The sequence below is a fragment of the Nycticebus coucang genome, chromosome 22 (assembly GCF_027406575.1).
Source record: "Nycticebus coucang isolate mNycCou1 chromosome 22, mNycCou1.pri, whole genome shotgun sequence".
Lineage (NCBI taxonomy): Eukaryota > Metazoa > Chordata > Mammalia > Primates > Lorisidae > Nycticebus > Nycticebus coucang.
Window position 1 is genome coordinate 18,066,728 of NC_069801.1, and position 13,877 is coordinate 18,080,604.

General features: G+C 46.3%; 1 protein-coding gene across 8 annotated transcripts in view; it reads right to left on the minus strand.

Annotated features, from left to right (window-relative positions):
* Nucleotides 1–7,981, minus strand: part of HMGCL (3-hydroxy-3-methylglutaryl-CoA lyase) — a 29,162-nt gene extending 21,181 nt beyond the window's left edge. For 7 of the 8 annotated variants that reach the window (XM_053575128.1, XM_053575130.1, XM_053575129.1 and 4 more), the window contains exons 1-2: nucleotides 7,888–7,981; nucleotides 297–380 (exon numbers count right to left, since the gene is read on the minus strand). In XM_053575128.1, coding sequence (XP_053431103.1) covers nucleotides 297–380; nucleotides 7,888–7,947 — 144 coding nt within the window. In that variant the 5' untranslated portion in view covers nucleotides 7,948–7,981. Of the gene's footprint in view, nucleotides 1–296; nucleotides 381–2,710; nucleotides 2,824–7,887 lie in introns of all 8 variants that reach the window. The other variant, XM_053575131.1, reaches the window with a different exon arrangement.
* Nucleotides 7,982–13,877: the final 5,896 nt, after the last annotated feature.

A 13,877-nucleotide genomic window follows, 5' to 3' on the forward strand; every position in this document is an offset into this window, starting at 1 on the left:
AATTGACATTCTCAACCTGTGAGTTGTGACTCCTTTGAAACAATGAAAATACATCATAGCATTAGGAAGGTTGAGAACCACTGCTCTACACCATTCCACCAGGCTGTGAGGGGCACTACACCTGTTGCACCATCATTTCAGATCATTTAACCATCATAGGTGCCTGACTAGCCTCCTAGACTAAGCCCATAGTCCGGCATGTCTTGCATAGCTCTGTCCACCCCCACAACACCTACCACGTAGAATACTCAAAGCAGATGCTTGAAAAGCCTATTTTGATTAATTTTCATCTTTACCTTTTCATTTTGTAGTCCATCTCGGGGACCAACTTCTACGATTTTCACCTGCTTTGGGAAAGTGCCCATAGACGAAGTACTGACCTTTGGGTTTAAAAGAGGAAACATTAGGTTATTATGAAAACATTGAAAAAAAGGAAACAAAAAGTAACAGGAAGATACTGTCACAATTTCCTGCAGGGGAAATCAAGAATTGCTGCATCTTCACTAATAATGAGACAAGAAGCAGTGTTTCTCTTTTTCTTTTCTTTTTTTTTTTTTTGTAGAGACAGAGTCTCACTTTATGGCCCTCGGTAGAGTGCCGTGGCCTCACACAGCTCACAGCAACCTCCAACTCCTGGGCCTAAGCGATTCTCTTGCCTCAGCCTCCCGAGCAGCTGGGACTACAGGCGCCCACCACAACGCCCGGCTATTTTTTGGTTGCAATTTGGCTGGGGCTGGGTTTGAACCCGCCACCCTCGGTATATGGGGCCGGCGCCTTACCGACAGCCACAGGTGCCGCCCAGCAGTGTTTCTCACTATCTGGTTCACATGTGGTGTGTTTCAGAATTAAGAATAAAATGAATATTTTACTTAGAACAAGAATGAATAAGAGATTTCCTGCTTCCTGTCAGCAGAGCTTCTCAACCTTCCTAATGCCACCATGTATTTTCAATGTTACAAAGGGGTCACGACCCACAGGTTGAGAACCGCTGCCATACAGGTTCTCCCCTGAAGTCCGGACTCACTTCTGGCTGACTAACAGCTCTACTTGCACCTCTCCAATTCAGTGGTCCCAAAACAGAACTGTTTAATTTCTCCTACAGCCTGTCCAACTCTGTAAAAGGCATCATGTGTACCCTGTGGCTTCAACCAGAATGTGACTGATTCCCTTCCCCTATCCATCCAAGACTCTGGTTTGGCTCCTGCTAAACTCACCACTCCTCCCGACATTCCAGTTCTACTTCCTGCTCCCACTCAATGCCAAGGCTAGGCTCCAGCCCCCAGGCCTTCTGCCCTCAGGAGGGCCTCCCTCAGCCCCAAGGCTCTCTTTTTATTTTATTTTATTTTTTTTTTTTTGGTTTTTGGCTGGGGCTAGGTTTGAACCTGCCACCTCCGGCATATGGGACCGGCGCCCTGCTCACTGAGCCACAGGTGCCGCCCCTTTTTACTTTTTTTGAATCAGACTCTCACTTTATTGCCCAGGCTAGAGTGCCATGGTATCTATCACTGTCAGCCTAGCTTACAGCAACCTCAAACTCCCGGGTTCAAATGATCTTCCTGTCTCAGCCTCCCAAGTAGCTGGGACTATAGGAACCTGCCAGGACACCTAGCTATTTTTTTTTCTATTTGTATAGAGACAGCTGGTCTCAAACTCTTGACCTCAACAGATCCTCCCCACCTTGGCTCCCTGGAGTGCTAGGATTACAGGTATGGAGAGCCACCACAGGGGCTCCAAGGCTCTTCACCTGGTTCTTCTCACACCTTTCAGTTCACTGTTTAGTAGCAGAAGCCTCCTCTGACCATCCTTTGCAAACTTGGCACTCATCCCATCCCCATTATTTTCTGCTTCAGGATTATAAACATTTCTTTCAAAGCACTGCAAATGTTTTCTCCAGTAGAATATAAGCTCTGTTGGGCGGTGCCTGTGGCTCAGTGGGTAGGAAGCCAAACCCATATACTGAGGAAGGTGGATTCAAGCCCAGCCCTGACCAAACAGCAACAAAAAATAGCCGGGCATTGTAGGGGGCGCCTGTGGTCCCAGCTACTTGGGAGGCTGAGGCAAGAGAATCGCCTAAGCCCAAAAGCTGGAGGTTGCTGTGAGCTGTGAGGCCACAGCACTCTATTGAGGGCAATAAAGTGAAGACTCTGTCTCAAAAAAAAAAAAAAAATACATATATATATATATATATATATATATATATGTATATATGGCCAGGCGTTGTGGCGGGTGCCTGTAGTCTCAACTACTTGGGAGGCTGAGGCAAGAGAATCACCTAAGCCCAGGAGTTGGAGGTTGCTGTGAGCTGTGTGATGCCACGGCACTTTACCAAGGACAATAAAGTGAGACTCTATCTTTACCAAAAAATTAAAGAAAAAAAAGAATATAAGATCTATTAGAGACCTTGTCTGTCTCTGCCTCCCCTTGATTCCTGGGGTACTGTACTTGGTACAAAGTTGGCATTCATTAACATTACTGAAACAACAAATAAACACATGAAGGGCACAGCTGTGCCACAGGAGGGACGTCACTGAATGTAGGGAGTCCTCCTGGACTTTGCAGGGGGTAGAATGTAGAAGGGCTCTGTTCTGTTACAATCACAGGATGGGCCATGACAAGAATGAATCTGAGAAGTGATGACACCCCCAGTAGTTTAAAACATGGAAAAAAAAAAGCCTCGAGTCTCCTCTCTATAGTCAGCCCCAAATCTTACCCACCTTTCCACCAAGTGATGCAAGATTTCTGTGGCCTCCTCCTCTACTCTTGATACTGTAACTCTTCAAATTAACTTTCGTCTGCCAGATTTAATCTGGATAAGCATCCATACTGGAGCAAAGGGAGAGGTACACTGTGTAATCTAGTAAGGATCTCAACCCCCTGAACCCATTAAGGCATTCCCTGCTTGGAAATAACTGGAATTAGAATGACTCGCCTGAACTGGCCTTGATTTTAGCCAACAATGTTTCCCAGAGACCAAGACGAACCACTGCACATTTCTTGAAGTCAACAGCTTTAGGTGGAAGGTCTCTGAAACTTCAATCTCTCTCCAAAAGGGATGTACAGCCTCTGCCTGTAAGCTACCCTAAAATTAGCTCCCTAGAATGTAAGTTTCCTTAGGCAGGAACTTTGTTTTTATGCACTGCTATATTTTCAAGGCCCTGAGATAGAGTAAAGGCACCCAATAAATAACTGTTGAATGTTGTTGAAAAAATGTAAAGCTTCCTTCCAAGTTCCTTATATTAGAACATTATAAATTCCCCTTCCTTCCCCATAACAGCTCTTCACATAACAATTCACATTTACTAAACACTTACTACTCGCCGGACACATATAAGAGGGCTTTTACATATGAAACCATGTTATCCTCTCAATGACCTTAAGGGTAAGAACTATCATAATTGCCATTTTATTGTGAGAAATCTGAGGGCCAAAGAGATTAAGTAACCTTCCCAAAGTCACATGGCTAGTCAATGAGGCAGTATCTGAATCTGGCAGTGTGGCCCTAGAACACCTGGTCCTACCCCCGAGCAACTGTTGCCTTACCACCTTTGGCTCACATTCTTCTCTGCTGGTTAAAACCAATATCTGGTTGGGTTATGTTTGCTCGTGCCTGTAATCCTAACACTTAGGGAAGTTGAGGTGGAAGTATCACTTGAAGCCAGGAGTTCAAAACCAGCCTGGGCACTATGAGACCGTCTCCACAAAAAATAAAAAATTAGCTGGGCATGGTGGCATACTCTCAAGGAGTTAAGATGACAACACTGTACTCTAGTCCAGGCAACAGAGTGAGGCCCTGTCTTTTTTTTTGTAGAGACAGAGTCTTACTTTATAGCCCTCGGCAGAGTGCCATGGCATCACACAGCTCACAGCAACCTCCAACTCCTGGGCTTCAGCGATTCTCTTGCCTCAGCCTCCCGAGTAGCTGGGACTACAGGCGCCCGCCACAACACCCAGCTATTTTTTTTTTTTTGGTTGCAGTTCAGCCGGGGCCGGGTTTTGAACCCGCCACCCTTGGTATATGGGGCCGGCGCCCTACCCACTGAGCCACAGGCACCGCCCTTTTTTTTTTTTTTTTTTGAGACAGAGCCTCAAGCTGGTGCCCTGGGTAGAGTGCTGTGGCTTCACAGCTCACAGCAACCTCCAACTGCTGGGCTCTAGCGATTCTCCTGCCTTCACCTCCCAAGTAGCTGGGACTACAGGTGCTTGCCACAATGCCCAGCTATTATTTGGTTGCAGCTGTCATTGTTGTTTGGCGAGTTCAGGCTGGATTCAAACCCGCCAGCTCAGGTGTATGTGGCTGGCGCCTTAGCCGCTTGAGCCACAGGTGCCGAGCCGAGGCCCTGTCTTAAACAAACATCCAATTTCTTCTTTCTTTTAAGTTCTGCTCAGAGAGGATTCCTAACCACACAATTACTATGCCACAGTTTCCCAAAGTAGGAAGAAACTGATCCTCAGAAAGATCATCCAAAATCACACAGCTAGACACTAACAGAGCTTGGACTTGAACCCAAGTCTGGTTCTCACAGTAACCCCCTGGAGGGCCATCTCATTACACCAGGGATTTAAAAGGATTTTTTATTTCATTTAAAAATTGGCGCCTGTGGCTCAGTGAGTAGGGCGCCAGCCCCATATGCCGAGGGTGGTGGGTTCAAACCCAGCCCCGGCCAAACTGAAACCAAAAAATAGCCGGGCGTTGTGGTGGGCGCCTGTAGTCCCAGCTGCTCGGGAGGCTGAGGCAAGAGAATCGCGTAAGCCCAAGAGTTAGAGGTTGCTGTGAGCCGTGTGACGCCACGGCACTCTACCCGAGGGCGGTACAGTGAGACTCTGTCTCTACAAAAAAAAAAAAATATATATTATACACTCACACACACAGGGTGCCAAAAAATGTATACATATTTTAAGGAAAAATCTGTATTAAAAATTTATTTTATTTTATTTTTTGCAGTTTTTGGCCAGGGCTGGGTTTGAACCTGCCACCTCCAATATATGGGGCTGGCACCCTGCTCCTTGAGCCACAGGCACCACTCCCTGTATTAAAATTTTAATGCTAGGCTCACCACCTGTAGCTCAGTGAGTAGGGTGTGAGCCACATACACAGAGCCTGGTGCGTTGGAGCCCCCACCCAACCTCCCCGGGCCTGCTAAACAACTACAACTGCAACCAAAAAATAGCCAGGCGTTGTGGCGGGCACCTGTAGTCCCAGCTACTTGGGAGGCTGAGGCAAGAAAATCATTTAAGCCCAAGAGCTGGAGGTTGCCGCACTCTACTGAGGGTGACATAGTGAGACTGTCTCAAAAAAAAAAAAAAAAAAAAAATCTTTTTTTTAATCTTTTTTTCAACTTACGTTGATAATAAAAGATGAATACAAGTCACACTGAGCACCTATTCTATTTGCAGGAGTCAAATGTGATTTGAGTATTGCAAATTCTTTTTTTTGTTTTAAGAGAGTCTTACTTTGTCACCCTCAGTAGAGTGCTGTGGCATCACAACTCACAGCAACCTCCAGCTCTTGGGCTTAGGCTATTCTCTTGTTTTAGCCTCCTGAATAGCTGGGACTACAGGCGCCTGCCATAACGCCCAGCTATTTTTTTGTTGCAGTTTGGCCAGGGCCAGGTTCGAACCCACCACCCTTGGTATATGGGGCAGGCGCCCTACTCACTGAGCCACAGGCATCCCCGAGTATTACAAATTGAATGCAGTTTTTTCCTTTCTTAAAATGTGTATACAGCAGGTCAGGCAAGGTGGCTCACACTGGTAATCCTAGCACTCTGGCAGGCCGAGGCAGGTGGATTGCCTGAGCTCACTGGTTCAAGATCAGCCTGAGCAAGAGCAAGAGCAAGTCTCTAAAAATAGCCGAGCATTGTGGCAGGCACCTGTAGTCCCAGCTACTAGGGAGGCTGAGGCAAGAGAATCACTTGAGCCCAAGAGTTTGAGGTTGCTGTGCACTGTGACACCACAGCACTTTACTGTGGGTGACAAAGTGAGACTCTGTCTCGAAAAAAAAATGTGGATGTGGGGCAGCGCCTGTGGCTCAGTGGGTAAGGTGCTGGCCCCATATACCGAGGGTGACGGGTTCAAACCCGGCCCCGGCCAAACTGCAACCAAAAAATAGCTGGGCGTTGTGGCGGGCGCTTGTAGTCCCAGCTACTCGGGAGGCTGAGGCAAGAGAATCGCTTAATGTTGGAGGTTGCTGTGAGCTCTGTGAAGCCACAACACTCTACCAAGGGCCATAAAGTGAGACTCTTGTCTCTACAAAAAAAAAAAAAAATGTGGATGTGTACATAATTTTCTTTGCACCCTATGTGTATATTTTCAACCAGGGACTTTTTTTAAGAGTACATTAATAGCCTGTAGTCCCAGCTGCTTGGGAGGCTGAGGCAAGAGAATCGCGTAAGCCCAAGTGTTAGAGGTTGCTGTGAGCCGTGGTGACCTCATGGCACTCTACCCGAGGGTGGTACAGTGAGACTCTGTCTCTACAAAGAAAAAAAAAAAGAAAAAGACTACATTAATACTCACCATCTTTATTTATTTTTTTTTTTGAGACAGAGTCTCAAACTGTTGCCCTGGGTAGAGTACCATGGTGTCACAGCTCTCAGCAACCTCAAACTCTTGGGCTTAAGTGATTCTCTTGCCTAAGTCGCCCAAGTAGCTGGGACTACAGGTGCCTGCCACAACACCTGGCTATTTTTTTTATTGTTGCAGTTATCTTTGTTGTTTTAGCTGGCCCAGATCGGTTGAAACAGCCTTGGGGTATGTGGCTGGTGCCCTACCCGCAGAGCTACAGGTCCCACCACCATCTCCTTTAATTTTCCTAACTTTGCATACTGAAATTACCATCTTCATTTTGCACATGAGCAATTGGTGGAGGTGAGTGGCCTAGAACACTAAAATGGCTTTCTGGGAGGGACCCACTGCCACCAGAGTGTAATTTCCTCCTCCCCCAAGTGGGTGTAAGTCTTTACAGAACAGGGCACGACCTGGTTATAATCCTAGCACTCTGTGAGGTCCAGGGGAGTGGAATGCTTGAGCTGAGGAGTTCCAGATGAGCCTAAGCAGGAGTGAGACCCTGTCGCTAATAAAAACAGAAAAAACTAGCCCATGGTGGCCCATGCCTGTAGTTTCTAGAGGCTGAGGCAGAGGATTGTTTGAGGTTGCTGTAATCTATTGGAATGCCAGGGTACTCTAGCCAGGGCAATAAAGTGACACTGCCTCAAAAAAAAAAAAAAAAAAAAAAAAAAAAGAGGCGGAACAATGTCAAGTGCTTTACCTACATTTTTGCTAATTTCCAATACAAACCCAAGATAATGCTATACCTTTTACGGATGAGAAAACTGAGTTTAGAGAGAATAAATGTCTAAAAAGCGGCAGAACCACCGGGACTCACAATTCGAGCTTTAATAAGCACAACTTACTCAACCTTTTATACAGCTAGGTCTCCTACACTTTCTTTCTGCTCACTGAACATGGGTGAAGAGAGAGAAAAACATCAGATTTCACCAGGTAAAAAGGACAACTCCAAGGGATCACACAGCCTGACTACAGGCGACCCAAGTCCTGCTCGGTTCCATGAGCTAAGACTTGGAAAACTCTAACACTCAACTGGGGAAAGAGGCCTGGGTCACTGGGAAGGGCCTTGGACAGGGAATCAAAACGCCTGGGATGGCGTCCTAGGTCTCTAAGGCCTGAGCAGGTCGTTCCATCTCTCCGAGCCTTGCTTTTCTCCTACCCTTCAAAGGATTTGGGAGGGTTCAAGACTCCATCACCCTCCCAACTATGGCTTGAAGAGCGTCAGCCTTCGCTTCTCACAGACAGGCTGCCACAGGTCAAGCCCTCGACCCCGACCGCCACGGTGCCTGCAGGACAGCCCCCTCAGCGGCCCGGGGCACTTACAGCCCGGAGAGACGCCAAGCCCACCAGTCGCCCGGTAAGCGATTTCCTCATCGTCGCCATCTTGACCCAGCTGCCCCTGCGGTGTCACGTGACCACCGCACGGCGCGGTCGGCGTAGCCCCGCCCCAGGCTCAGGAGCGACGCAGTGTCGCCCTGAGCTGGCTGTACCCTGATCGTGTTTCTTTTATTCTTTCTTTCTTTCTAAGTCCCGTCTTGTTCTTTTTTTTAATCATTCTTTTTTATTTTATTATTATTCTTATTATTATTTTTTGCAGTTTTTGGCCGGGGCTGGGTTTGAACCCGGCACCTCCGGCATATGGGGCCGGCGCCCTACTCATTTGAGCCACAGGTGCCGCCCAGTCCCGCCTCACTTTGTCGCCCTTGGTAGAGTGCCATGGCGTCACATCTCACAGGAACCTCCAGCTCTTGGGCTTAGGCGATTATCTTGCCTCAGCCTCCCGAATAGCTGGGACTACCGGTGCCAGCCGCAACACCCGGCTTTTGTTGTTGTTGTTGTTGCAGTTTGGCCGGGTCCGGGTTTGAATCTGCCATCCTCGGTATATGGGGCCAGCGCCCTACTCCCTGAGCCACAGGCGCCGCCGGTAACTTTATTTTTTATTTTTATTTATTTATTTATTTTGCAGTTATTTGCCGGGGCTGGGTTTGAACCCGTCACCTCTGGCATTTGGGGCAGCGCCCTACTCTGTTGAGCCACAGGCGCCGCCCTTTTTTATTTTTATTTTTTTGGAGACAGTATCACTAGGTTGCCCTCGGTAAAGTGCCGTGGCATTATAGCAGCCTCAAACTCTTGGGCTAAGCGATTCTCTTGCCTCAGCCTCCCAAGTAGTTGGGACTACAGATGCCTGCCACAACGCCTGGCTATTATTATTATTTTTTTTAAGAGACAGAGGCTCACTTTATCCCCCTTGTTAGAGTGATGTGGCATTCATAGCTCACAGCAACCTCCAACTCCTGGGCTTAGGTGATTCTCTTGCCTCAGCCTCCGGAGTAGCTGGGACTACAGGTGCCCGCCACAACGCCAGGCTATTTTTGTTGTTGCAGTTTGGCCAGGGCCGGGTTTGAACCCGCCTACCTCTGTGTATGTGGCTGGCATCCTAACTACTGAGCTACGGGCACCGAGCCCTAATGTAACTTTAAAGACAGTGTCCACTTTGAATTCTGCCATCTTGCTGCCTATGGACTCTCCCTCCTGGGTTCATGATGGCATTCAAATTATTGAGTATATTATAGCTGCCCAGATTAGACTGATCAGCCCTTGTCAGACCTGTATGAGGAATTCTTCGCAGATGGGCACAGCTTCATGGAGCATGGACACACAAAGCTGGCTATGCTGTGTGAGTTGAAGCTTAACCCACAAGGACTGAATGAGCATCAGTATTCACTAAGGCCTTTTAAAGGAAATTATTCCTAGGTTTGGACTTCTATCGCTTCTTCAGAGTGACAACAGAGCAGCCTTTGTTGCCACAATCACCCCCAAAATACCAAAGATTTAAAAACAAAAAAGATTAGAAACTGCATTAATCGTGGAGTCTTGGCTCAGCACCTTTGCCTCAAGTGGCTAAGGCGCCAGCCACATACACCTGAGTTGGCAGGTTCGAATCCAGCTGGGGCCGCCAAACAACAATGACGGCTGCAACCAAAAAATAGCCGGGTGTTGTGGTGGGCGTCTGTAGTCCCAGCTACTTGGGAGGCAGAGGTAGGAGAATCACTTGAGCCCAGGAGTTGGAGGTTGCTATGATCTGTGATGCCAGGGCACTCTACCCAGGGTGACAGCCTGAGGCTCTGTCTCAAAAAAAAAGAAAAAAATCATGGAGTCTTCAGAGACAACTGAATGGATAAATAGAATCTTAAAAAAAAAAAATCCGAAATTTGTCAAGAGACTAATTTAATTTGGAACAAAGTGTTATCTCTTGTCCTATTGAAAATTCCAGTGGCTCCCAGAAGTTGGCACTTACCCTCCTTTAAATTATATTTATTTATTTATTTATTTTTTTGTAGAGACAGTCTCACTTTACCGCCTTCAGTAGAGTGCCATGATGTCACAGGACTCACAGCAACCTCTAGCTCTTGGGCTTCCGCAATTCTCCTGCCTCAGCCTCCCGAGCAGCTGGGATTACAGACGCCCACCACAACGCCCGGCTATTTTTTGGTTGCAGTTCAGCCGGGGCTGGGTTTGAACCCACCACCCTCGGTATATGGGGCCGGCGCCCTACTCACTGAGCCACAGGCGCCACCCAATTTATTTATTTTTAATTATTTTATTTTACTTTTATTTTTATTTTTTGCAGTTTTTGGCCGGGGCTGGGTTCAAACCTGCCACCTCCGGCATATGGGGCCAGCGCCCCTTCTCCTTTGAGCCAGAGGCGCTGCCCCTTTATTTATTTATTTTGAGACAGAGTCTTATTGTGTCACCTTGGGTAGAGTGCCAGGGTCTCATAGCTCACAGCAATCTCAAACTTCTGGGCTCAAGTGACTCTCTTGGCTCAGTCTCCCAAGTAGCTGGGACTATAGGCACCTGTCACCACACCCAACTAATTTTTCTATTTTTCATAGATACAGGGTCTCACTCTTGTTCAGGATATTCTTGAACTATTTTTTTTTTTTCACAACAGAGTCTCACCCTGTCACCCTCAGTTCAGTGCCATGGTGTCACAGCTCACAGCAACCTCCAGCTCTTGGGCTTAGATGATTCTCTTGCCTCAGCCTCCCAAGTAGCTTGGACTACAGGTGCCCACCACAATGCCCAGCTATTTTTTGTTGCAGTTTGGCCAGAGGCTGAGTTCGAACCCACCACCTTTGGTATGTGGGGCTGGCACCCTACCCACTGAGCCACAGGCGCCAGCCACCCTAGTCTTGAACTCTTGAGCTCAAGTAGTCCACCTGCCTCAGCCTCCAAGAGTGCTAGGATTACGGGTGTGAGCCACTATGCCTTCGCCCCCCTTTGAAATTTTATATGAGTGGCTAGGCCCTATAATCATAGCACTCTGGGAGGCCAAGGTGGGTGGATTATTTGAGCTCAGGAGTTCAAGATCATCCTGAGCAAAGCAAGACCCTGTCTCTACTAAAAATAGAAAAATTAGCAGGGTGTTGCAGAGGGTGCCTGTAGTCACAGCTATTCAGGAGACTGAGGCAGAATGATCCCTAGGCCTACATTCATGAGCCCTGCCTCACTTTCTTATTTTTCTTATTCTGTACAATGGCTATAGAGAATTAAAAATGTTTATGTATCCTCAAAAACACTGCTTACAACCAAATTGTATAACGATGTGCCAACTTTTTATGGATAATGTTGTAATCCTTCTAAAAAAATTCTTTGTCTCTGCCTATATAAATGATATCTTTCTTTCCCCACTTTGGAAAACTGACTCCATTCCTTTGGAGCTGGTTTTCCAGGTAGCTCATCCTCACACTTTGTGCTTGGATAAACTTTTTGCATCTTTGTTCATGAGTAGACAGGGCAATTCCTATATTTTACGCTTGTCTAATTGTGGTATCAAAGTTACTAGTTTTATTAATAATTTGGAGAGTGTCCCCTTTTCTGTTATTTATACTATGAGACTTCCAGCTTCATGGAAGTTTTGTGCGACTAACCTGTAAAACCCTCTGGGTCTGGTGTTTTCTTTGTAAGAAGATTGTGCATTTCTGATTCAATTTCTTTTAATGTTAGAGGATGTTCTTGTCTATGTCTCCTTAAGCCCTTTTGCTTTAGGTTATTTTCTAGAAATGTGTTCATTTTATCTGTTGTTTTCAACCTTGGTATATAGTATTTTTTCATTTCTAAATTTTTTTGTGTGCATTATCTCTTTTCCTATTTGTCTATTTCGTGTATCTAGGAATCAGTTTTTAGCTTGTTAATGATTGTGTTCTGCTTTAGTTTCTGCATTTCATCATTTTTTTTTTTTTTTTTTTGTAGAGACAGAGTCTCACTTTATCACCCTTGGTAGAGTGTGGTGGCATCACAGCTCACAGCAACCTCTAGCTCTTGGGCTTAGGTGATTCTCTTGCCTCAGCCTCTCCAGTAGCTAGGACTACAGGCGCCGCCACAATGCCCGGCTATTTTTTGTTGCAGTTTGGCGGGGGCTAGTTTGAACCTGCCACCCTCGGTATATGGGGTCGGCACCCTACTCACTGAGCCACAGGCGCCGCCCTTCATCATTTCTTTTTAGCTTTTATTTCAACATAAAATTTGGCCGGGTGCACTGGTTTACAGCTGTAATCCCAGAGCTTTGGGAGGTAGGAAGATAGCTTGAGGCCAGGAATTCCAGACCAGCTGAGCAAAATAGCAAGACCTTATCTCTAAAATAATAATAATAATAATTTAAGGTTATACATTTTCCTAAGGGTATTTTTTTTTTTTTTTTGAGACAGAGCCTCAAGCTATCACCCTGGGTAGAGTGCCATTGCATCACAGCTTACAGCAACCTCCAACTCCTGGGCTCAAGCAATTCTCCTGCCTCTGCCTCTCAAGTAGCTGGGACTACAGGCGCCTGCCACAACACCCGGCTATTTTTCGGTCGCAGTCATCATTGTTGTTTGGTGGGCCCAGGCTGGATTTGAACCCGCCAGCTCAGGTGTATGTGGCTGGCGCCTTAGCCACTTGAACCACAGGCACCGAGCCAGGGTACTTTTTTTAAAGCTACATTTCACAGGTTTCAGTATGTGTTTTCATTACCATTCCAAGTATTTTCTAATTCCTCATATGTTAACTTCTTTAACCAAATAGTTATTTAGAAGTATTTTAAGGCCAGGCGGGGCTCAGCACCTGTAGCACAGTGGTTACAGCGCTGGCCACATACACCGATTCTGGCAGGTTCAAACCCAGTCTGGGCTAGCTAACCAACGATGACAACTGCAACAAAAAATAGCCAGTGTTGTGGCAGGCGCATGTAATCCCAGCTACTTAGGAGGCCGAGGCAAGAGAATTGCTTGAGCCCAAGAGTTGGAAGTTGCTGTGAGCTGTGACACCAAGCACTCTATTGAGGGCGACATGATGTGACTCTGTCTCAAAACAGACAAAAAGGCCAGGCGTGGTGGCTCATGCCTGTAATCCTAGCACTCTGGGAGGCCAAAGCAGGTGGCCCGTCAGACCTCAGGAGTTTGAGACTAGCCTGAGCAAGAGCAAGACCTTGTCTCTACTAAAAATAGAAAAACTAGTTGAAGCTTTGTACCCATAGCACAGTGGTTATGGCGTCAGCCACATGCACCAAGGGTGGCGGGTTGAAAACCGGCCTGGGCCAGCTAAACAACGACAACTGCAACAAAAAATAGCCGGGCATCGTGGCGAGCACCTGTAGTCCCAACTACTTGGGATGCTGGGGCAAGAGAATCACTTAAACCCAAGAGTTTAAGGTAGCTGTGATGCCATAGCACTCTACCGAGGATGACATAGTGAGATTCTGTCTCAAGAAAAAAAAAAAAAGAATAACTAGTTGGGTATGGTGGTGGGTGCTTGTAGTCCTAGCTACTTGAGAGGCTGAGGCAAGAGGATTGCTTGGGATAAGGAGTTTGAGGTTGCTGTGACACCACAGCAATCCGCACATGGTGACAGAGGGAGACTGTCTCAAAAAAAAAAAAATTTTTTTTTAATTTCCAACTAGTTTTTTTTCCCCAAGTTGTTATTGTCCTTTAATTATGCTGTAGTGTAGACAAACTATGTAGTTTGTGGTACTGCTTGTTTGGTATTTGAGATTTGCAAATATTTCATAAATGCTTGAGAAAAGCACATATTCATGAAATACTAAATACATATATTAAATAAAAAAGAAATAGAGAACTTGGTTCACTCTGTAACACTACAGAGGCTGAAGGGGTAGTGAACTCAGAAGAATGGTACTAGAAGTGAGGAGCACAAAAACCAAAGGAATTATATACTCTGTTCAGCGCAAAACCAAAGGAATTATATACTTTGTTCAGCGCTGAGACTTGGCAAGCTTTCCTTTTTAAAAAAAAAAAAACAAAAAAACAGACAAA